We start from the raw sequence: 25,740 nt of genomic DNA on the forward strand, positions 1-25,740 counted from the left end.
GATCCTACTGATCTCGCGAAATTAATGAGCCGCGAGGGAGTCTACTTGCGTCTAGTCCGAATCCGAGATGCGAGAATGAGAGAAGTGTACGTCGGGTGATGCGCTGGAGAGCACCGTGAAATCGGTCGTCCCGCGTCGACTATTAGCACGAGTGCGTTGCGCATCGCAGTCGCACGAGGAATCCGACTGGTGGAAAGGGTAGAGAGACCGAGCGGACAAAAAGCTGCTGGCAAATCGAGTCTGTTGCGCGTAACGTAAAACCTGTGAAAACCCATAAAGGCATGCGCTGGCGATGATGCGCCATTAGCCATGGGTGTCGACGGACTGGGGGGGAGGAGGTCGAGGGCTATGGGAGAGTATTGGATGACCCGAGGAGAGAAACGAGACGCGAGCCACGAGCGCACCTCCCTTGACATCTTAGCTAAGGCAGGCCAGGGGGAGAGAGAAAGAGAGAGAAAGATGGACGCGCGTGTTCGCGGCTCGCACGCAGATGACGACCGCTGGGAAATGGACCACCGTGAAGCGGACTACATAGATGTCGCGAGGCCGCTGGCGGCGATGAGTTCGAGACGCGCACTGCTCGGTTCGATCGCGCGCGCGATCGCTGTGAGATTGCTCGAGGGCTCGCTTTTCGGGGCAGGTGCGCGCGCCTGACAGCGATCCGATATGCGCGCTTGCAACTTTCACCGTACGCGCGCGCGCGCTCACGATCGGCGGCAACTGCGTCCCGTGCTCCGAGACGTAAACACGGGGATAAACGATACGGGGGCTTTGTTTCGCGTGAAATGCTAAAGGGATAATGACAGCTGGGGATTGCGCTGCTCTAGGTATTGCGTTTAAATATTTAGAGACTATGGCTTTCGATATAAGTATGCACAAGTGCTTTAATCGTTATGAACTTGTGTAGTGAATTGAGCACTAGTCATTACAAAAATTCGTATGAATATAACTTTGATTCAAAATTGAACGATCATTTAATTTTAATAATCGATCGTGTTCGTCCGATTGGGAATTAGACTTTGGATATAAATTGTAAATACAAATATTTATAGAAAGACGAATGATTTAATGGCGAACAGAATGCTAATTCGATTTTACATGGAAATTTAAAAGCACAAGTTGTAACCATTAATCTTGAAAAAATCGACGATACTATGGTCTTCAACTCCAACAAAAAAGATTCAGCTCTCGTGAAAATGTCGTCATTATCACAATAAAACGCGAGCGATTCTCGAAAATGAAGCCAAAGAACGAAACAACAATATCGCCGGAGGGATAAAGGTGAAGCATTTCACGGTAGACACAACTCGCGCATTGTGTCCCCCTTCCTTTTTTCCTAGAGTGCACATTCTTAGGGACAACAAGGAGCTGCAGCGGCAGCCATGATTTACACTCTATCCACCCTCCCGACAATGCATCGACGTTTAAAAGGAAAGCGAGCGGGAAAGTCGAGGAGTTTTTCCCATGGCACACATGCGTACAGTCGAGTCGCGGTTATATTTCGAAGGCGGCAACAATAAGGCGCGTTGGTGTCGAGAGGGATTAAAGATCGCCGTGGTGCATAAGGCTGCGTAATCCCTTGCTCTCCTTATTAAGGACCTCGACGCGTGCATTTGGCTTTTCTTCCTGCCTGCCGCTGCGTGCACAATGGGGCCAATGTACACACACACACACATGCGCCACACTGCCAACTCTTTACACCTCGAGACTCGTACTCGAGTCTTTTATTTTGGAGTTTTTGGCGCTGCCAGTTGCACACAAGTGGTTTGCAGCACCCTCCTCTCTCTCTCTCTCTCTCTCTCTCTCTCTCTCTCTCTCTCTCTCTCTCTCTCTCTCTCTCTCTCTCTCTCTGTAATGGTAAAGCGAAGAGAGAAAAAGAGCTCGCGGCTATATTGTTCCTCTTGAGGTGGATCTAGAGGTATTATCGTCGGTTTTTCGAGATGATGGGATAGGCTTAGAGCTTCATACATATATGAAATTTTTTATTGTCGAGTTTATTCTTCGACATTGCTTTCTTTCGTATCCATGTTTCAAGTCTGGAGCGAGGAGTACGGATTTGCAATAAAGGAGTGGTGTTTGTTTACATTGATTGCAATATGTCAATGTGCCCGTGAAGTCATCTAAAGTATTTTTCAAAGTGACACGACGTTTTCTGAGCTGTCGGATTGCATGGTACATAACGAGTTTGATTGATTTCGATATCATGTAGTGTTTTCCGATGTAAATACGACTGCTTAAAAAAAGCCACACAGCACAGCAGCTCTCTTATTTTCGAACTCTTTCTGGGACTGAAATTCTCCGCGCAAAGATCTACGAAATAGTATTGCTGACAACTGTGTCGACGAGAATAAGCGATCGTAACGCGCGGGGTGACGACGGAAATCAGCGCTAATGCTTCGGGCTTCGACCAAACAGTAGCAGCTTATGCACGATCTATCATCGGAAAATCAAGCGTGAACGAGTCGCACGAATGTCCATCGATCAGACGCATGAATCGGCACTTCTTCGCCGCAGAGCCGTGCGTGCGCGCGTGACCATTCGGATTCCCGGCTCGCGCCGCGCGCCCGCTAACAATGAAATAAATTACCGACAAAATCGGTCGTACTAACCCAGCATGGGAAGGAGAATGCGAGCGCGGGCGTTCGGCTATTAGCTGTAATGCTACACGGATATTGATTGTCGAGTGCACAGCATTCCTGTGATGCCTATTGTGTGAACTTCTAAACGTGTAATTAGGAGCTTACACTACCTAGTTCTGTGTTTGATTGATCTTTCGGTCTTATTCTGACATGGTTGTTCCGCTGATATTAATGTCATTCATGCCGTTTTCTTCCGATGATCGAGGATCCGCGATCAATATGATTTTCGTGATATTGTGTATTTTCCCGTTATCCGAATATTTATCGGTGACTTTTCAACGAAGCAGCTTTGCGTTGGCTTAATTTTTAGCTGGCTGATGTGAGGCATGGCTTCAAGGGGGTAGGTAGGTTTCTACTCTTTCTCACGTGAAATGTTCGTTTGCCTTCTAACGCGCGTTAACAGAATAACAAAGTTGTTCAGCAACGTTCGCGCACGTCCATAAGCATAATTATGACGCATTGTCGCACGGAGCAACCAGCGGAATTCGTTTCTGCCGGCGGTACGGCAAAGGGCAGAGCGCTTTTCCCAGCTGCGAGACGACGCGACGCAGCCTAGCGCACAGATACATACGGAGTCGTCCCCCTGCAGGCAAGTCGCGTTGGAAATAATCTTTATACGACAACGTCGTGCGACGGGCGCGCTCTCGACTGCGCGCTCCCGGGCACTCGAGAGGCCCAGAGACGCGGGGCGCGACGAATGAGCGGATAATACGAAAAACTTGATGTCTCCATTGCCCGACGCGCACGCGAGGGTACGTGAAAAAGGTCGGGCTATCATGGGACGACAGTCACGCCTACCGAACTTTTCGCTTTCTGTGCTTCGAACTTACACGCTCTCGCGCGCGCGCACGTGCGCGCGTGTATGCGTGCCTCCGCGCTAGCCGAGATTTATAGTCCGGATAACTCGTAGCCTCATTTTCCACGCTCGATTCGCGGCGTTTACCCGAACGAACGACTCGCGCTTACCGTGTATTTGCACGACAGAGAGGGAGATAAGAGCGTGAAAAAGCAGTAGAAATATATAGCGTAACACAAATGAGAGGGATTCCAGAGTCCGTGGAGCGGGAGGGGGGGGATGAGAGAATAAATGTTTGAATCCAGACTGGACACTGGACGCGGCTTAGTGGTATGTGAAAAATTCGGAGAAAATTTTTCATCAGATCAGCGAGCGGTGTTCAACCATGAGAATGGGATGAAATCAATATAAATTACGTTTGCCGCACATCGCCCATAACATACATACAATAAACATTTTGATTTATTTAAGACGAGGCGTCGCGGACTGCTTTCGAAGCCAATAAACTATTGAAACATGAACAGCACAGGTAATGCATATCGCATAATGTATAGAAATTTGATCCCAGGCCAAAAGTTTTGCCAACGTGATAAATTTTTCGATTGGGCTTCATAGCGTGCTATTTGCATTAAATAATGGAGGATCCACGAGTCACAGTACCGTAGCCATTTGCAAGTACAGTAACAGTAGCGCGTTGAGTCGAGCGAGGATATAAAGCTCACGGGTCATTGATCTCAAAGGGCTTGCCAGCATTGTATCGATGTTGCGATTATTAGCCTTGCAGTGTTCATCTTTTTTAATCTTTTTTCATCTTTTTCCGCGTTATTTAAGTAACTTTATGCTGTTTTATACATGAATACTCAAAACCGTGAGCGTTATCTATTTTTTCCATTGCGATTATAAATTATCATCATTAGAACCTTATATATATATACATATATGTAATCGTCAAATAAGTACAATAAAAGAATTCAATCCGAAAAGTATATTGAAAAGTCAAAGTATAATTAACGTGAAAATGATTTTGCTTTAAAGCCCGTCATCGTCATAATGAAAGTACTGAAATTAAAAAAAGGACCCGAGCTCTTAATTAAAACAATCAGTGCTGATATTAAAATGGGACTTTGGGTCAAAAGAGATATTACCGAGGCGTTGGCTAGCCAGGGAGCGTCAGCTCCTGCCGGCGGAACGAAGCCGTTAATCGACATCGCTTTCAATATCGTCGCGGAAGCGGCGCATCGGACCGCTAAATCTAATGAAAAAAAAGTCGGGGTGGATTGACGGCGATGACGAGGACGAGGTTGAAGGAAGTAAATCCTCCTTCCTTGTATATATACACTTTGCACGGGCGCGCGGCGTGTAATCGAGAACGTCGAGCTGCCAGCATCCGCCTTATTCCATCATCCGCGCGGTATTTCGCTTATTATTTTTGGAGTTGGAGATTTTTTTTCGTATGCAGCTGCTGACGCGACGCTTTTTTCTCAGCATCCGGTGGTCATGTGCATTATACGCATTCTTAAGCTTATTAATTTTGGGATGTAATACAGATATTCAATTTTGGATTAACCACAATACTGCCGTAATCGTCCAAGTATCCGGATGTACGAGAGATCAATTTCACAATTCTTTCAGAAACTCAATTAATGATTTTTCACTAATAAATGACCGTTACATTGAATTAGTGGCATTTTTACAATCAGACGACTTATTGCTCAAGGTAAAGCATAAAAAAGAAAAAAAAACAGAGCACAAGCTCGAAGGCGAGAGTTTCTCGGTTGGATAATCGTGCCGTAACGGCATTGCTTCGTTGGGTATATATATATACATGCGTACACGAGCGGAGAGAGAGAGAGAGCGTGGTGGTTATGGTTGTGACGTAGCGGCGGCGGCGGCGTTATCGGGCCATGCAGGCGCGCGCTCGGACAGTGTCGCGCGGCGGCGGTGGCGGTGGCGGCGGGTGGCAGTGTCGCCACGTGGGTGGCGGTGAAGGTAGTCATGACGACCGCAGGCGACCAATCATCCGGAAGTAACGCGCGCCGCGAGATAACTCTGCATCCAATCAGCTTTAAAGGGGGGCTTTTCAGCTCTTGCTAGCTCGCCTTTCAGCTCCCGCCCGCGCGCCCGCAAGCCAGCCGGCCTCGCTGCAAGCCACCCGAATTTCCCGCAAGACCCGTGCGAACAGCCGAAGAGCCTGTGTACGTACGCTTACTGACCGATAGATAAGCTACGTTGTCCCTGCTATACATACACTCTGCTGTGTGTTTACTTGAATGGCGAGCAAGCGAACGGCTGGCCTTACGCATTTTTATCAAATGTTCGCTTGCGCTGGTTGTTTTAAAATGATCGTGGAATAACTTTCCGCCTACCATTTAATTATTTTCTCCTTGGAATATTGCGTACACACCGAATTCTTTTTATGGATTGGTTTAAGATTGCATGATTTCCAAGATTTATTTACAAGCTAAATTCGTTCGTTTAAGCAGTTATCTGTCTTATTTATTGTAAAGGATGTGATTAGAAATCACTTTAAAATGTACTTTTAATATTAAAAAAGCCTAGCAAACGACTTGTTCTGTCAAAAGAAGAGCACAAAACTAAAAGTTTGATTAAAAAGATTTAATTATCGAGTTTTCCAAAATTCACGTAAATCCTTTTGGAAAATTAATTTGCGTTGCGCATTCGCATTGCAAAATTGAACGTAATTATCTGGTTCAGTACCCAGTGTCGGCGAATAAAAGAAAAATTGAAAACGCCGCACCAGTGAGCAGGGGAACGGGGCGTAGAAAAAAATTTACGAAAAACAAAAAGGAATGACGCAGGCCGGCGATGCAGGAAAAAAAAAATGAGCGCACAGAAAGCGCGCGTCATTGTCGCGTTTGTCATTTTATCTTCTTTTTTTTTATTTACGAATGGTCATGGTATACTCATTTTGAAACGCCTAAGCGAGAGGGTGTCTGTGATTTCTTCCCTTTCGGCGCGTCTATTTCTTTTCCTCATTTTCGTCCTCTTTCTTTTTTTTTTAACTGGTGTTCCCGTAGCTTTCTCCCACCATTTTTCTTGCCAGACAGCACGGCGAGGGAAATTTATAAACCTGCGAGAGTGTATGAGCGCGGGAATTCACGATAACGCCTTACGAATGATTACTAGCTTGTGACAAAAAAAGCAAATCCAATGACGTTTTTACTCAATTTAATGACGACTTACGATGTTATTTTTCAAATTCACCATCGAAAGTGAAAGCAATCCAAGCGTACGTTATTGGTCGTATCGCATCTAAACAAATCAATAACGAGGCATAAAAGTTGTCTCTGGTCGTCGATAATATACATTCATAAACAAATAATGACGTAGAAATATGTGCCTATAAAAAGCTTTAATGTGGCAGCTAGGGTACGTAGTAAAAAAAAAGTGTAGCGATTAGAACGCATGCCAAGCAACATCATAATCTCGGAAGTAATAAGAAGACGTAAGTGCCTCTTAACGGGGCAACTGGCGCGCGGATAAAAAAGTCGTAAGGAAATCTCGCAGTTTACGGTGACGAGCATAATTCGGCCACTCGCTCCTAACTCTCAGGACCTTTAACGGCGCCCTTAACTTGAAAATAAATTGCACAGGTGCCCCCCCCCCAGCGTGCGAGCGTTGCACGTCGATAAAATTCCGCGCGTGTTTTCTTTTTCGCTTCCCTTCCTGTTTATGGGCCGGCAGCGATAAGCAGCCCCGTAAAGTAAATGGCCAAGCAGGGAGAAAAGTCGATCATATACGTGCCCCGTAGCAGCCTCTTATCGAGCTCACGAGCAAGCCAAGCCGGCAAGCGTCTTCCTTGCTATATTATAGCAAAAACGTACATAGCCTTGGAAAATAGTTGTCGTGTAAGTGAAAGCTCGTTGCGCCTACTTTCGAGGGCTTCAATGCCACGCTCTGTTACGTTTCTGCCTAACGTCATGTTATTTGATAGCTCCTGTCCACTAATCGATGAGACAATAACGAATATTTCGAACATGACATTCCTCTTTTACTTTGCAGACTGTTTAGGAAGAATGCGCTTTAATCAGCGTTAACGCGAAAAAATTACACCGTTATTACGACGCTCTCGCCCCTTCGTTGCTCTTCATTCCTGCAATAACGTGCTCGAGACAGACAACAACGAAACAGCAGGCGAAGAAATAGCCCGAGTGCGAAATCAGCGAGGAGAAAATTAGCCCGAGAGACGTCCGTTGATAACAAAGCTAAGAAGGGAGACAACGAGGACAAATCGTCCTGAAACGTCGTAACGAGCGCGAGATGCAAAAAGCCGGAGTAGCGTCGTCGTCGTCGTCTAAGTCGAGCAGGCGAGAGGCAACTGCGTTATAATTCCGATGAACGGCAACACGGCCTCTCACTTTCTCTCTCTCGTGTCACGTGGGCATCCAACGATTGTGTTAATTCGGAGCTCGCCCTCTCTCCGGAGGAAAGACAGCGGGAGTGAGACGGCAAACGAAGCGTGCGAAAGCGCGTCGCGTATAATGAAGCGCGTCCGTTCGTTTTGCTCGCTGCTGTAGATATACATATATATATATATATATATATATATATATAAGAAGTCAAGATTTTCCAGAGGCTCTCTCCTTATACTTTGTAGAGCGCGTTCGTGCTCCTAAATTTAGATACTGCATATATTACGACAACGACGACGACGTTGTTACGACGCGCGTTTTTTTCTCTCCAGTTTAAGTGTGTGTATGTGTGTGTGTGTGTGTGTGTGTGTGTGTGTGTGTGTGTGTGTGTGTGTGTGTGTGTGTGTCTAGCGAGCACGCACGCCATCGTCGAGCTAGCACTTGTTCTTACGCTAGAGTGACCGCTTAAAGCTCGCGGCCTGTTCTCCAGTGCCAGCCCAACTGATCACTCGCTGCAATTTTTCTCGCATTTGATTTTTCATTCTCACTTTTTCATTTTACCAAATATTTTTGAGTGCTCCTATTATATATTTCTCTCTTTCTCATAAAAATAATTTTCACGGAATGCTTTACCTACGCGCTGTCCGAAAAATTATTTCGAAATACAAAGGTGATTAAAAAAAGTATTGTCGAAGCTCAGAGATTCAGATATTCAGCATCCTAGATTTTATTACGTGACGTGAAATTACTGACTTATTGGAGTTTGCAATTTGACGTGTCACTTCAAAGAGGTATATTAATGAGATTCAACTGATATTTTAATATTTTTTAGATAAAGGTCAAAGCGTCAAATTGTTACCGTCCATCACAATTAATTAAAGACTGAATACGCAATGTAAGTTTGAAGAAAAAGCGGTCAGGGTGCTTAGTATTAGCTAGCACTTGAAAGGAAGCTTCATGATCTGGGAAAACCAATAGATTCAACTAGCGGAACAAACTCTCGAGAAGATTCTTGATCGAAGTAAGTTGAGTTGGCGTTAGCGGTGGAAAAGCCAGCAGTGGCGGTAGCTGTTGTACACAGCAACACAGCAGCAGCAGCAGCAGAGAGGAGAGAAGAGGAAGGGTGGTTTAACGATATTTCACGGGGGTGGCGTGACGATCGCGCTTTTGGCATTACTGGAGCCAGTCTTGCAGAGTGAAGATAAGCGCGCCGACTTGCCGCGCTGCTATGCGCTATATTTCCTTGAACCCCTTTCCTTAGCCAGCTCTACCGTCGTCGTCGTCGTCGTCGTCGTCGCGAAGTCAACTTCTCTTCCCACCTCTGCCTCGCTCCTTCCAACGACTAATATCTACTTATCCGGATTTCACATCCGCTTGCAGCTCCTTTACCCGCCAACAGATATTACGGCCAGCCATTCGTCTTTTCAAAACGCTAGTTCTGCGTGCTCTCCTGTATTCGATATATACTATCTGTTCACCATCTTCTCTTTTTGCTTTTTTGGGCTCATTTAACACTTTCATTGCATTGAAAAATATCTATCATTTTGATATATATCAATCACCTTGATTGATCAAAGAAATCTTTTTCTAAGACTCAAACATTACTTTCGTCTGTATTGTAAGCAAAATTTATTAATAGCAATATAGTATTTCTTGGTTTCATAAAAAAAATATCATTTATTATTATTATTATTATTATTATTATTATTATTATTATTATTATTATTATTATCAAATAGGTAAAAGTGAAATATCACGACGACATTTAGTATTCTAATCAAAGCAAATTTTTAACCTACGCTTTCAAATTTCAATTGTGGAGTTTAGAAGAAAAGTATATGAAGAGTGTAGTGAGATGCTATTACTTCAGGAAATATATCGGTGTTTGCTTTGTTCGTATAAACTTTAGACGAAGGGCCTTCGTGCTTCTTCATAAATTTTAACGATATTTCCTTCACTAAAAGTCTTGAAATACTAAAAAATGGATTTCACATTACTTGCAAAAGAAAAACGGTTTTTACTTTTTATGAAAATTGATGGTAAAAAACAGAATATATGTACACTCAAGGAAAAGTAAATTATTTGCCCACTATCAAATCTACATTAACCGATATTATTCATTGAGGTAAGCTATACTTCCAGTTTTTGTTAGTTTGAATATAATTAACTATTAGTAACAAAGCTAAGAAGGGAGTTTAATTATTATTGCATACTTATTCAGGAGTTTATTTAATGCTGTATTTCTGCATATAAATATAAAGCAAATTTATATGAAAAAAGTGATTAATTTCATGAAATCTTATGAAACAAAAATGAACATTAAGAGAAGTAATAATTAAAACGAAGTAAAAAATATTACGGACCCTATGAAAGAGGATACTTTAGTTTGCTATATCTTATTTTATCCAGCAGCAATTTTTGGGGACCATTGATGCGTCGATCTTTGGAAAAAAGAATAATGCTGACGGTAATCAACGATTGTCAATAAAGTTCAAAGATATTGTTCAACTAAGAATCGTGTAAATAAAATACCAATTAATAATGTAATTATCTCTATAAAATTGTCTCTTTATATAGCGTCGACAAAATTGTTATAAGCATTTACTACAGGAGGGACCAAACAAGTAGAAGACGATAAGGGGTTGTGAAGATACAGAGAGATAAAGAGAGAGAGAGAGAGAGAGAGAGAGAGAGAGAGAGAGAGAGAGCGAGAGAGAGAGAGAGAGAGAGAGAGTTGTTGTAACGGTGTATCGGAAGGGTGGGTCGGCTCTGGGCATACAGTAGGCTGTAGTAGAAGTAGAAGCAGCAGCAGCAGCTCGTCTAATGAACGCAGCCACCTTGAACTGGCGAACGGCTGAGCGGGTAGACAACCGACGAGCTGGTGCTGCTGTTGCTGCAGACGATTGGCTCTCATCGACGCGGAGACTGAGAGGCGACAAAGCGACGGCTGCATTCGGAGAGTTGCCAGACACTACATGGAATTTAGTCAAAGTTATTATCCTTTTAAGCCATAATCATTTTAATAAATAGTTGCAATGTATTTTATAGTTGTATAAATAATGAGATGAGCTTGTGGTGTTGGCTTTTTTCCCGTCTGACCCAGAGGTTGACCTTTACTACTGAAAATTTTTTACAATTGACGAAGTCACTAAAAAAATTACTTTTACTTCAACTCACCGTCATTCAAGATTTATTTTATCGTTGAATAGACAATGTCTTTAAAAAAACAGCCAAACTGATTAATTTGAACGAGCCGTCGACATCATTCCATTTCCTCATCTAGAATAATGAACCGTGACATCGAGACTCTTGTTAGCTGAATTTTTCGTGCAAACTCGGCCACGTGGACCAATCTGTGCCCTGGTCCCTCTGCCAGACTATAATGCCGCTACTGTTACTGCTGCTGGTCTCTCTCCCTCGTATAGACGATAAGCCTGTGGAGCTGCCGTTGCGCCTCGCTGATTTGACACGATTACGATGCGCCCACGTGTCTTCACTGTCTGCTATTCTGTAGCCTTGTTCCTTTTCTTTGCACGCTCGTTCGTTTTTTTCTCTTTTCCTGTTTTGGAAAATATTGAGAGAGATTTATTTGAGGCAGATTATTGGTTTTTCAGAAAAGGCGTTTCCTTCGCTAAGTAGTCTTGATGCCAGATGTTTTATGGATTTCTGTTCTGGCCAGTATTAGACAACTGATACATATCCATACCAATAATTATAGAGGATTATTAGTTATCTATCATTGGGCCGGCTAGTTGAGAACACAGCAATGAATTTAATAACAATTTAACAAAAAAACTTTTGAACGAAACTCCATCTGTGTAATAATTATTTTCACAGGCTCTACGAACGATTGATCTCTGCTAGCCTGACAAACCCGGACTAAGCGGACAATTAAGCCATCAATGAAAACATAATCGAGCAGACATAAAAACTAGCGTCTTGGCATATCCCAAAACATACGACGACATTTTCAAAGAGAACTAAGAAGGGAGGAGGAGAACAGAGAAGCAGCTCTTTTTTTGGAATGCATTTAGTCGTAAAAGCTCGAGCGCGCGCGCGGAAAGGCAGCAGTCGCACGGACGATTACGTGCGGGTATACGCGGAAATCCTCGGTGACGATTAGCTTGCTCTCTCTCTTTCTCTCGTTAATTAAGCGGGCTTCGTGCTCGCTGCTGTCGATCGTCGTACGCTCGGCTGGACTTGTCTCCCTGGTCGACTTAGCCTTGCGATCCCCAGGGATTTAACGCTCCGTTCAACTTGCCGTTCTCGCTTTCGTTTGCGTGCCGCCGCGATGCTTAAGCATTTGCCGCGTCCTGTCCGCTTTTCTCGTTCTTTTTATCAAGGCGCACGCCTCGCTGGCTACGTAACAAGTGACACAAATATTTCCGTCCAGGCATCATAATCGAGCGATGCGGCGTTCGCTGTAGGTACGTATACGTTAATCTACGACGACAAATGACGCTGTGTCAACGTTTCATCGCACATGACTGTCGCTTTGTCAGCTGTTCGTTTTTCATTTTGCTTTCTGTTTGGTACATCGATGATCGATTGATTTGGATACAGACGACACGTTCCACTCAAATATTGGATATCACTCGCAAATAAAAAAAATTTGAGATAACAAAAACGAGGATAATTGGCCTCTCCGAACAGGAGATTAACTGGAGCTCTCAAAGCAAAAGTAAACCTCGTAAAAGCTAATTAGCAAGCGTACTTAGGCATTGCCGGAGGCGTTTACAGCACTGGAAAAGAAAAAAAAATGCATATACGCGTGCACACGCGTAGCGAATCCGTCATAACTATATGGGCCCGGGCCAGCAGTGGAAAGAAAGTCTGTCGTTGTGGGTCTTGTTTGGCGCTTATATTGCGTTAATGCGCGTATTCGCGATCGTCATCGAGGCGAACGGTCAATCTGAAAGGGTTTGCGCAAGAGGAAACGAATCGTCGATTTTTGCACATCTGCACCACGGCGAAAGCTCTCTCCTCGGTAGCTTTATTATTACTAATGGTTGACGCAGGTATATACACGCATGTACGTATCGACGGACGTCCCGGGGCGCCAGATTCGCGTTTGCCGCATGCAGTGTTTACACTCGAGATGATGCCTCCTAATGCTAATACGCGTAAAGCGCTAATGCCCTCGATCTCCACGCGCGTTTCTCTCTCTCTCTCTCTCTCTCTCTCTCTCTCTCTCTCTTTACTTTCTTTTTTTCCATCTTTAATGCTCAATCGCAATCCAATGAAAAGTGTACGCTGAATGGGCGAGGCGATTATCAAGTCGAACGGGCGCCGTCAATGTGTCCGCCGAGGCGTCCGCGGCAACCCCGCTGAGCCAACCGCCGGAGCCCCCAAATGGCACCGAAACTCGCTCTCTCGACGCCTATACAGCGCACTTTTTCTCCATTTCCGTTCTCCACGTTTCTCGCATTGCCCGAGCCGCCCCGACTTTCTCGTCCCTTCTTCCCTGAGAGAGCTTTGTGTGCAAGCATTGACCGTTCGTTTTGGCTTCCCCTTATTGTGTGTGTGCGCGCGCGGGCGCACTTTTTGACTGGACTTCAGGCCCGATTTAATGAGAAAATTGATTCGTGCGCTTTTTTTCTCTCTTTCTCGTTCGTGTCGCGCGGGGATTCTGGGATTTGTGTGCCTGTTTTGACAAGCGGTCAGCGCTCGTGAGAGAATCCATTGTACACGGATGGGCACTTAATCCCGTTTCGATCTCAAGGAGCTGCCTTGTTACGTTACCTTTCTCGAGCTTTCGAGCGCGGACAGATTCTCCTACGCTAACTCGCATTAAAAATCCGACCGATTTATTAATTTTTGGGCTGGTCTGCGCTCCTTCCTTTTCGAAAGAGTCGTTTAAGCGCGCTCCTCGATTATTTCCCGACCGAAACAATTATCTCATTATAAACGACAGACTGAATAATAGCGATCCACGTATAATGTTCGCGCACGTGATTGTTGCAATCTCTTTCACGAAATCAATTATACCGCAGTGCAGACTCGGTTCTCGGGAAAAGCCAGACGCGAATTAATACCGGTAAATTGATTGATAAACAAACGAATGGCAGCAAATCGAATAAGCTGCTCTCGCGAGCTCTATAAACGGGAAAATTCAATTCCCTGGCGCGCTCGAACGAAACGAGCGAATAATTATTCCGTGCAAAAAACTATGACTATGCGCGCAGGCATACAAACGAAAAAAAAGAGAGAGAGAGAGAGATGTAGAGGACGCTTTTTCCCTCGAAAAATTACTTTTCGCTCGGTCGACCGCAGAGTCCTCTCAAAGAGAACGCGAGGAGGGAGTCGGGGTGAAAAAATACATATACATGTATACACAGGCGAAAGGCAGAGCCGATAACGAAGCGCAAAATGAAATACGTCAGAGAGTAAACGGATCATTCATCGGCACGTCGAAATCTTGCCGTGGGCGTGGAAAATTCATGATCGAAAGCTGTGAGAGGTAGAGGGGAGGAGGGAGGGAAGCGCACGGGAATCTTACTGAAAAAAACGAACGCGAGTAATCATTGACATTGACGCCACAAAGACAAATGGACGTGCACGACGCCTGCGGGGACTCCTTTCCCAACGAGCGGCTCTGTTTGCCGACACGCTTCGCGTTCATTGCGTTCTGAAGGATCGTTTTGGAACCACTGACTCGATCCGAGCGCGCGTACGTTGTCAATGCACGTTCACCTCGTTTCCAATGCAGCTGCGTGCTACATTGCGATCTCGCGCGTTCTGTACCTTTGTTACAAGCGCCTGCTGCCACGTGGCTTCTTTGTCGCTCTTGCGTCGCTAAATTATGATAATCGGCCATACTTGATCCAATTGATTCCCTTGATTTTCTTTAGTGCAACGCGGATGGAAATGTTATGGTTTTGGAAATACACGAGGTTTCGATAAACGAAATAGTGTGAAACGGCATTGTCGATTAAAACAGTCTCGCTTATTTGTTCAAGCCATCCGAGCGAAATGCAAGCGACGTCGCTTTTGCAAGACGACTTGGCTGTTGGTAACATTGAAATGAAAATGACTTAAAAAATGTTCGCTAGCTTAAAATCGCGTACTGTGTATTTCGACGCGCGTCACTCGATTAAACAACGTATTGTTTTAATTACGGGTTAACGTAGTTGGTCTGCGACCCTAATTTTCATAGAGGTTCATAATTATTATGCACGCACGGCTGGCTTCAGCGAGTACAATAGAAAATAGAAGCAGAGCGCGATTACGGCGCCTTGATGCTTGCGCTTTATTAATTTTCAAAAATTCCTTCATTTTTCCAGCGCCGCCAGCTGGACAAATGATTCTGTAAATAGACGCAGATCGCAGTAGCGAAGCAGCGGCAAACAGATACGTGTGCGCTTTCGGTTGGACAGGCGCAGAAAACGGAACAACAGCGCAGTGCTTACGCTCCGGAATAATTTAATGACTTCACCCTTCTTTTAACACCTTCGTCCATTCCTTCGAGCTTCACTTCTCGCCGCAGGATATATAGCTCCGCAGCTGAATGCTTGACAATTAAGCGCGCGCGAGACATGAAAGCCGACCGCCAAGTGTCGCTTCCCCTATCTCTCTTCTATGCTTTCTTCCTCCTTCTTCTGCCAACTGCAGCTTTAATCTGCCAAGTTTATACCTACATTCAAGCGATTATCTCCTCTGATCTGCCGGAACTGATGTTTATGTTTACGCATAATTTATGCGAAATATAATCGTTTGTTCAGAAATGACTAGGGTAGAAGGAAAATATTCTTTCGAATATTCATGAAAGGAACAAGTTTTCAAATAAGGTTCGATACACTAACATTAAACGCGAGAAATTTTTCTCTTGTGATAAATCTTGGAAACATTGAGTAAACTCGCAAAGAATAACGTGTTTATTAAAAAATAAGACGAAATAAAAAAGAATTCGTGTAAGGATAAGTAGGATGTGTGTGACGTTAATAACGCCGACTGTAAAACGCATTATTCTATGAAAAGCTTGCCGGCTCTTTGTAGCACAGCAACGAAAAAAATAAAAACAAAACAAATGAAAATATTTTCGCGCTAGGACATTCAAGAGCATCACTTAAATAGAGACAATGAGCAAAGGAAAGGGAAAAAGAGAGGTTGTACGTCGAGAGCAAAAAAGTAGCGCACGGTGCAATGCAACAACGACAAAATTCTCGTACGTACATGGATGTTTTAGCGCTGCGGGGCCATTCTAGCGTACGTAAGCGTCGCATAAGCATTTTAAGCATTTTTTTTTCGTCGCGCGCATCACTGATTCTCCGCGTGTGCGTAATTCGTAACAACGCCGACGTATGTACGTATGCGCGGACGGCCATTGCATTTGCCTGGCGACGCAGCTCTGCCGGTAGATATGCAGGGACGTGTGTCCACATTGATGCGCTTATCTCGAAGCCTTTGAAAAAACCGAGCGCGGATTAGAAGAGCTAGCGAAGAAAAAAAATCGGACTTTGTTCGCGCATGCACCAACTGAGAGCTCCGAGCAATGAGAATTTTAGTCGGACCGCACACGGCGAGATGAACAACATTTTTCTGTAAAAACGTGCTGACAATCTTCTTAATTAAGCAAAGGACAGGGCAAATTATTCAAGTGTAATACTGACAAGTCATGTCGGCTTGCTCGAATATAATTTTCATTTATTTTTTTTTTTCGTCATAGCTTACTGATTATTTATTCACGCGTATCATATAATCACCTTGTCTGAAGAACTCGTTATTATTGCACTTATTACAATACCGGATTGATCGTTTGATTAACCGTTGCTAATTATAAAACTGAGACTTGTTTTATATTAAAGTAAGATAGAATTCAGATCAATTATTTTTCTATTCATTGATTAGATTGATAAAAATAAGTTACTATTCAACGAATTTATATTAGTCCACTTTTTTATTAATATCAATTTTAATACAACTACTGCGAGTTAAATATCACTAAATACAGCGTTATACTCTGCATATTATTCATTACGTAATTCATTACGCATTCACAGCGATCCCTTGTTTTAAGAAGCAAGAAAATAGCTTTCCTGCAGTTTCGCAATCATTTTTTCCAACTGAAATTTATATACGGAATATGGTTTATGTTCGAAATTAAAATAAAAACAACGAACATAATCGTAATCACCTTCGTTCTTGCACGTATTGATAGCTTTGTCGAGTACGCTTTCAGAAAATTGATCAGCAGTTAAAGCACGAACCATATCTTCATCGAACTTACCTTCTTCCGTCATCTACAAGAAAGTATAATTAGAATTATCTGCAAATAGTTCAATTGATTAATCGAAAAAATTGTAAATGCGTGATATGAAACTTAACCGAAAGTGCTTTGCTGTCTCAATTCAATTGTAATAAAAAAGTCAGGCATTTAATTAGTAAATCTGTACTTACGAATCCGAGTTGCTTAAACATGCAAGCAGAAAAACAGCTTATTTCTTCGCCAAATTCTGTTTTACCTTCTTCAAAGTATTGCTTTTGTGCCGTGTCAATAGTAGCTGTCATTTAAATATAAATAATTGATATAAAAACATGGAATACGTAAATACACGTAAATTGAAATAAGATTGTCAACCTTGATCTATTTTTAATTCAGCGAAACATGCGTCTTTGTACGGTTGTATCATTTCCTTTTGTTCTGGCGTTAGGTCCTGAAAATAAATTGTTTTACATTTGCTCGATGAGTTATGTATCTGTTTCCAACGATGCCTCGAGAGAAATCGTTATACTTGACATTTTTTCTTCTTTAGGAATTAATTTTTATAAGAAATATTTTCAAAAATTAAAATTGTAATACGAAAAATACAAGCCTTTTTATTAATTATGTATGCTATTTTGTCTTTCATACAGTAAACAAATTAATGCACAATTATGAAAGAAACATCAGTTTGTTAGATAAGATCTTAATAATGCCACTCATTTTCCATGATACATCAGAATTTTTCTTACATTTTATTTGAGCATAATAACTTGTTAGGTATAGTTATGTGCACAAATAAAATGCCTACGTTAAGAAATATAAATTTGAAACACAAGAGTTACTAACATTTATAAATATCAACTACGTATTTTTGCCTTTCATAAAGTGACACAATTATTGCACTTTGTGAACTGTATTTTCAATGATAAATAAAATTTTGATTTCATCTTTGAGTTGTTGTTCAATCACTTACAGTGACAGCACTTGCGATGCTGACTGAAAAGATCACTATTAGAACTTTCATTGTGAAAACTCTAGTTGACTAGGACACTGATATAATAGTGTTTTATACGAACGTCAGAACGCGAATGAAGTTGCTAAAAATTATAAGGCTTTTATATGCCGAAGGTAATTCGAACGTAATCTATAGTTAGTAATCAAAAAGAAGGGGGATCTACTCACTTGCACATATGTATTATTACGCTTATTAAGACAAACAAAATACTTTCTGATACAAATTTATTAACCGTGACTTGAATAGTCGGTTTAGAAATGTTAAGTTACTAGTGGAAAATGCCTTTTTAATGATATCATTAATTATATACCTAGACAAGTCAAGGTAATATGTTCTTGTCATTGTATCTTTCGAAGGTGACATTTTAATGTGTACAAGTAGTTTTTGATTGGAAATTGTGTGTGTGTCAGAAAAAGAGTATTCATCGCAATCAATACTGATGATGAATTTCTAATAAGTCTTTGGAATGTTCATCACGAACGTTATTTCTATGAAAAATCGAGTGTTAATAGCGTATACTAGAAATAGAAAATAACGTTTCGATCAAAGAAATAAAATGCAAATTAAAAGTTAAAAAAACGTTGCGCAACTTTGCAAATATTTATAATCAAATCTACTCTGATTCTTCGCCAATACTAAAGGTTGCTGGGTACAAGTCATGCTTACAAGGCATCTTCATTAACTTGTCCAAAAAATGAGCCAGTAATCAAATGTCGTTTACAAAAATTCGCTAATCAAATTTTCAGTGCAAAAAAAATTGCTAATGATTATTGCTGGAGTGCGTGACATGCCTGCAACATAATAAAAGCCTCACACACATACAGATTTTTTACGCATGGCTGCAATCGTTGAAATCAACAATCGTCGTAAGAAACAGGTCGGCGATTAGCCAAAGCGTACAACGAAGCACAAAAATCCCATTGAGTCAGAGAACAGTCTCTCACTAATAGGCGCACTCGTTCCGATACTCTGCTGGCAGCGCAATTGGGGTAGCAATTTTTCGCTTATCCAGCCTTCAACTTTTTACCCAGGATTGGGTGGCCGCGTCGATAAGATCGTCAAGTGGAGTGTGCGCATGTACAAAAGTAGGCAAAGCAACGAAAGAGAAAGAAGAAAAAAAGGAAAGAGGAAGAAGAGAGTGTGCACAAGGAAAGTCAGCGCGCGAACTCGTCCGACTGCACCGTACAAAAGGAGTTGCGCGCGTGGCGGCAGGGGGGCTGAAACCGCTCTGGGGGCTCCCCCAAGGAGTGCCGCCGCTACTCTCCGGGCGAGTCTGTAATTTGAAATCTTCTCAGGGATGCGATTTATTATTAGAGCGCGAGAGTAAAGCGCCGGCCGCAGCGCCTCCCTCTGGCATTTATCGCCCGACAATGCCCGCAAACTGCCGAGAAATTCACCCTACAATCAGAGCCGCAACTCGAGTCCGCTCGCGCGCCTTGCCTTTTCTCACAATGCTCTCGGAGGGCGTGTTAACGCGTGCGTCATTATATCGAGGCCCCGTTTTACTTTTTCTGACGCACCTTGTATGCCGACAGCTAGGTGTACCTACAACAATATTCCTGCAGCCCAGATAAAGTCAATTTCAGAACGATAATTTGTCTCTCCCTCTCTCTCTCTCTGCTGGGGAGACTGACTTTGCAACCAAGAGAAGGGTTCGATTGTTGGCTCTCTCTCTCTCTCTCTTTCTCTCTTTTTCTTTCGAAGCTCGACTTTGTTTTGGCTTTTGTATGTGCGTTTTGCGAATCGCCGCCAAGATTTTTCACTTGACTTTGCAGCGTGGTCACGCGACTGGAAAGTCATCGTTCGTTTTGTGCCCACGGTCCATTTTTTGTTTGTATTATTCGAGATGCACTGCAGCATTTGTTCCGCTTTATTTTCCTCGATTCTACGTATATTCTTTTGCCCATGGGAATGTGGGTATTTGAAGTTATCAACGAAGCAAGCACTTTTTAAAATCGATAGACTTACGTGAATAACATCATACATGTATGTACAACAATGCATTATCTAACGTCGCAAACGTGTAACTTCTTGAATATAAAAGTCTCAAGGACAATTTCCTATGCACTATTTCACAGCATTATCATTTATGGCAATATTGCATGGGGAGGAGCTTATAGTTAAACATTGAGCAGCATTCAGAAAAATACAAAATAAGTTAATAAAAATACTATACGAAAAAACAAATAATTGAACATTCATTCCACAATAAAGGAGCTCTTCTTACGAGAAGCGATAAAAGAGAACTATATAATAATCTACTAATGGAATATAGTAGAGCGGAAAGCAAAACTAGATCCCAAATAATCGTGCCTGGTGTTAATAAAACATTAGCCCAGCAGAGTCATCGGTATGTCGCCAGTAAATTTTTCAGAAAATTTGACGTGACAATAAGAAATATAAAAGTAAAATATTCAACGTGAGCATAAACAAATATAAATATAAAGCTTTATGTGATAAATATAAACATAAGCTATTAAAAAGATGGTTTCAAGATAATGTAATTAAGAGTAATTGAAATGTGGAGAATATGACGCGAAGATGTTTAATTTATTTTACCTATGTCTTGTTATATGCATTTTAGCTATTAATGTATGTAGAATTTTGTAACTTGTACTTTTATATATTTTGTTTTTGTCACGTTAATCTTGCACACATGTAACTTATTTACCTCTGTAAAATTACTTTGTCAATGCGCTGTATTTGAAGAAATAATGATAATAATAATAATAATATTTTTAATAAGCAGTGGAAAATGATTTTTCGTTATTATCAAATGACTGCAACGTCATTTTACTCATCTATTAAAAGCGAATTGAAAATGAAGGATTATCCAAAACAGTTGTCGAGTCATGATAGTCATTGACAAGTATAATTTATTTCCAAGATGATTTAGCGTCTAATTACTTTGCTTAGTATTGTTCTTGCCTTAAGAGTATATAGACGTAATGAACAGAATATATAGTGGAAGGTCATCTGTTGACCACATGTAAAAAAAAATAGTCGTAAAATAGCTAAATACGTACGATATTACGTCAATCAACCTTGTTTCAGGCGTTTGAAAACGTGGTCACGTTATTGGCAAGAATGGGAATTGCAATCTCATATTTATCAGTCTATCGGTCGTAGAAATATCGGCACAGCACTAGATTTTTAAACGGTCGCGTGAGCAAAGGAATACGATTGATTGTAAATCGCACGGCGACAAACGATAAAATGCAGATTAGAACAGTTCATAGGCGGAAAAAGAACGGGGGGAAACAAATTTCACATGGCGATCTCATTGAGCGAGCAAGCAATGTCGAGTGTGCGATAAGAAGGCTCTTTAAAGTCCTTTAAAAGGCAATATATCCAGCGAGAGTTCGAGGGGGGGTGGGATGGCGTCCGACGCATTAATACATCCCGTCAGCACGTGTCCTCCCTTATCGAGTGATCTTAAACACTTGGAGAAAGCGGCACACGGCCGCGTGTCAGAACCGTCTGATCGTTGCGCGAGAATCACCGACTATAATACGTTTTTAAAATGAAAAGTCGCCTATTGTGTGCAGGCGATAGAGATCATTTGATTTGCCAACAGCCATGCCATGAATTGTCATATTGTGAGAGTTGAATGATTTTTAGCGTTTCACCATTGTCTTCGGTCATTTTTCTTCTAAGTTACAATTGAAAAAATTCATGTCTTAACCGAAAATAAGTCTAAAGTCGTAACTGTCATATTATAAATCGTAACTCTATTATACAGAGATTTTCGTAAAAATATATCCTTCAGAGACATTATATAGCACAGTAATAAAATCATTATATACCGACAACAGCAATCATGATTTATATTCTTAGTTACTCTGCATAAACGTGTTCAGTGAACCATGTTAACGCGTTCAAAAAAAACCTTGTCAGGATGTAAATAATTAGTTATAAGTACGTCAATATAATTACATATAATAAGTCTCACGCAGATAAGAATCAGTAACCATCCCTTAGGTAAGTCGTCATCGGTATTCTAATGTATTTTTTTCTAGACAGTATCGATAAAATCAGTCAGTCCAGCTTTCCTGCTGAAAGGACAGAGACATACGTAAGTCCATGACAGGCACGACGGTAAAGATATAGAGAAAAAGTAGAATCAAAAGCCAAGGCGCAAAAAAGCAAAACACATGTATAAGCGGCTTAAGTCTGAGAGCAGCAGTAGTGTAATCTATAGAGAGAGAGAAAGAGCTAGAGAGAGAAAGAGAGAGAGAGAGAGAGAGAGAGGAGTCCGGCACATAGGGCGCACGGAAGCAGTTCGCGCGTTATATGGGCTTGTCAAAGCAGAGACAGGATGACATCTCCATTATATCGTGTCCACGTGGGAGCGCGTGCCATCGAGATAACGGATCTCTCTCTCTCTCTCTCTCTCTCTCTCTCTCGATCTGCCGCTGCATATGCGTTGATAATTCTCTTTTGCTCTTGACACCCCTGTCTACGTATATATGTATAATGCCCCCCTCCCCCTTACACTGCGCGACATGAAGTTCTATGACTGCCTAAGCAGTTGGAGATCGCTGCCCGTCCTCCCGCTGCTGCGACGACGTTGGGAAGATCGAGCCGCGAGATTAGCGACTTGAAAGCCTTTAATCACTCTTTTACTCGTTCCTTATGCTGCGAATATTTTTTTTATTGCGCTACTTTTTTGTTCGCTTGGCCCATGCTGTTCTGCTACTGCCCCTCAGTTCGTAAGTTGTATATTCGCTTTATCGATACATTGCTTGCTCTTAAAATAGTTTTGTCGTGGACATATTTTGCAATGAAAGAATGAGTTGATAGAATTGTATAAAAATACTTGAATTTTCAATTTGAGTTTTATTATCGAAAAACTTTCATTCATTTAATTGTTAATGACATTAAAATTTGAATAATGATGGAATCTGCCGCTGTAACTGTCTATTAGCTTAGGTAAAATGCTCGAATTTTGCCGGACATTCGCTCGATTCTCTTCTAAAAAATTTACTTTCGTGACGAGTACTTTGATAGTGCTTGACTTCGCAGAGAAAGAGCGAGAGAGAGAGAGAGAGAGAGAGAGAGAGAGAGAGAGAGAGAGAGAGAGAGCAGCTAGCCCAACGACCAGAACTTTGCCGTGGTGGCTTTTGACGCGCTCTCAATAGGGACTTGGGCGTGAAAGCCACGAGAGCTGGAAAAATTTCATCCGGAATGGGCAGCCTCTCTCTCTCTCTTTTTTTCTCTTGCGTTCCTTTCTTGTCCCCGCGAACAGGTAGCCGAGCAGCAGCCCCCTTCTGCCCGAGTGCTATTCTTGAAAAAGTCTATGTACTCTCGAGGTCGATGAAAAGCCGGCCGTGCGTCCATTCATGCGGATCCGAGCGCGCATCGACGCACCTCGCGCACGGCACACATTTGTACACTGGGCAGCGGGGCACAACGTCTCGCAGCTTCCGGTCAGCGTGCGCGCCCGCGAGAATTGGATTAAGTGCTTCGTTAAGGTCGCATTAAGCTCTGGCGTTAATGCATTTAAGCGATGACCCTCGACAGAGACGACTGAGCGCGCACGCGCTCGATCGCCAACCGAGTGCACTCGTGGGACTGTGACAACGGTTGCCCCGCGCGCGCGCGTGCTTTGTACGCGCGACCCACTCTATATCCCACACGCGTGTTCGCTTAGTGTGCGTCTGTGGTCACTCGCTACTAAATAGCCTCAGAGAACGAACTTTTAATCCTGATTAGCTATTTTTCTTCTCAGAGAAGGGAGATCATTACATAAATATTGGAGCTACAATCAATCGGTTATTTTTTTTATTAGCGAAGGGAGTTCTTTGAAAATCATATACTCCCACATTTATATTTATACTGGTGAACGTATACGAATTGGCCGCAAATATGCAAGAGTAAGATTTCTTGTGCATAGTCAATCCCTTTCCGGTGTAGTACTATTGAAAGGTGTTGCGTATAGCTGTAGTAGAGAATACGCAAGGTGAAAGGGCTTTGCGCGCACACGTGTAGATGCATTTTCCGGATTAACCCAGCGACCGAGGGCTGTGAATTCAAACTATTTTGGGACATACGGACAGGAAATAGAAGAGCGACTCTGTCGTTTTTCCGCAAGAACTTATTGTCGTCGGGGACAATGACGCAGCACGAGCTCCTCTCGAGTATAGCCAAGAATGAGGAACGCGCGTGATTGTGTCACCGAATCATCGAATAGATACGTGTATGAGGGACTTGTCAAACATCTTCTCGTCAAGGTTTAATACGACGTATTCGGATATTTATGATTACTCGTCAACGTGAGAGGTCTTTTATGCGATTGGGAGCTTATTATTTAATGAGAGGCACGTCAGGCATTCGATGAATGAACAGACTACGCGTGAGAAAATTTACGTGCATCGTTGAGCGCAAACAGCCAGATACGTAGGTACGTTCGTGATTAAAAATAAAAATGAGAAGGCTGACTTTTCGCGTGTATGTCTTAGGTGAATAGCGATAAGTTTGAAGAAAATAATTTTATACACAAAGGAATTTCCAGCCTAGCGCTCGTTCGATGAGCTCCCAATAGCGTCATTGAAATTGCTACGTCAAACACTGACGACTAATTGCTCGCAAGGTGATAATAGTAAAAAAATATACGAGGGCCAGGAAGTTTGACCGGCCGCGAACGAAAGCTCATTCCACGAGGAAGCAATTGCGCAGTCTCGTGGCTGAGAAAAGTATTTATGTCCGGCTACGCAGGTCGATCGAATCGATACGGCGAGCGTTCTGATAAACGAAACGCAACGAGAGAAAATTATCCAAGACGGGTGTTCACGACGCCGCAGCAGCGGAGAGACGTCTAGTCGGTCCGTGGGGGCTGCGAAAAGATGCTTGCGAGATAAGCAGGGTGGCAGGCCGCAGCAGGGGGAAGAGGTCGAGCTGCCTCCGCGGCCCTTAATTATAAAGCTTATGAATAATAATTGCCGTGTAGTTGGACCAACATTGTGTCGGCATGTTTTCGCGCAACGCCCCTGGCAGTGTTCGTGCGCCACGGGTATTCCCATCCCCTCCCTCCACTCCTCTCTCTCTCTCTCTCTTTAACCTTCGCTCGTGTACGTTCCGCACTCTGGGCCTCATTAAGAAATCTGGTTCGTGCATCGACGGGCCTTCATCGTGCGGCACTCTATCGCGTGAGAAAAATCCACATTTCGTCACTGATATACGCGCTGTAGGTACTCGCAGGGAGTCTCATTGTACGCTCACTGCTGTTTGACTCATTGCCGATCTTTCTTTTCTACTTTAAAACTCGTTTGCGCTAATGATTCATATTTCATCCATATGATCAATGATTCTTTTCCCTAATGTTAAGACATGTACCGTTAACATCTGCTCTTTATCAAATATTCTGTCTCTTATTTGAATATGCCATTGTAGACGATCGATACTTGAATGTAACGTTTGTTTTGCTAATTGAACAAAAAAAAGTTACGTCATGACTGTGCTATTAAATGACTTGCTTGTCATCATGTTCAATTAGATTTCATTATACTTTTTGTAATGCACTTCTATTTTCTTCTTGGCTTCTTCTACTTGATTTCTGTCAATTACGATTAACATAGGTAACTAATTCAGTCAAATAAGCTCCATTGTGTTTAAACTATTGTAACAATGATTGACTGGAAATTTTTATATTTTTTATGACACATCTCTATTCTATAAGTAGGTGTGATTCATGCATCACATCAGATTTAATTGAT

General features: G+C 42.5%; 2 protein-coding genes across 3 annotated transcripts in view; both read right to left on the reverse strand.

The window, feature by feature from the left end:
• Positions 1–25,740, reverse strand: part of LOC131671832 (paired box protein Pax-6-like) — a 114,406-nt gene that overhangs the window by 83,816 nt on the left and 4,850 nt on the right. The gene's annotated exons all lie outside the window — the stretch shown is intronic.
• On the reverse strand, positions 16,524–18,115 carry LOC131671835 (general odorant-binding protein 56a-like). Of its 2 annotated transcripts, none has more exons than XM_058948587.1 (5): positions 17,857–17,914; positions 17,386–17,461; positions 17,205–17,308; positions 16,942–17,047; positions 16,524–16,870 (listed from the first exon to the last, which is right to left on the reverse strand). In XM_058948587.1, the coding sequence occupies exons 2-5, from the start codon at positions 17,435–17,437 to the stop codon at positions 16,794–16,796; spliced, it is 339 nt and encodes a 112-aa protein (XP_058804570.1). In that variant the 5' UTR covers positions 17,438–17,461; positions 17,857–17,914; the 3' UTR covers positions 16,524–16,793. The 2 variants fall into 2 exon arrangements, with proteins under 2 accessions (XP_058804570.1, XP_058804569.1); XM_058948586.1 differs by lacking the exon at positions 17,857–17,914 and adding an exon at positions 17,984–18,115 and having other exon boundaries at positions 16,663–16,870.

Source organism: Phymastichus coffea, unplaced genomic scaffold, assembly GCF_024137745.1.
Source record: "Phymastichus coffea isolate CEN01 unplaced genomic scaffold, Cenicafe_Pcof_1.1 PCOF00136, whole genome shotgun sequence".
Classification (NCBI taxonomy): Eukaryota; Metazoa; Arthropoda; class Insecta; order Hymenoptera; family Eulophidae; genus Phymastichus; species Phymastichus coffea.

Coding starts and splice junctions, on each gene's coding strand:
- LOC131671835 (XM_058948586.1), bottom strand. CDS start 18,034: ATGAAAGTTCTAATAGTGATCTTTTCAGTCAGCATCGCAAGTGCTGTC. Junction 17,462..17,983: donor GCATCGCAAGTGCTGTCACT/GTAAGTGATTGA, acceptor ATTTATTTTCAG/GACCTAACGCCAGAACAAAA. Junction 16,871..16,941: donor CAATACGTGCAAGAACGAAG/GTGATTACGATT, acceptor TATAAATTTCAG/TTGGAAAAAATGATTGCGAA.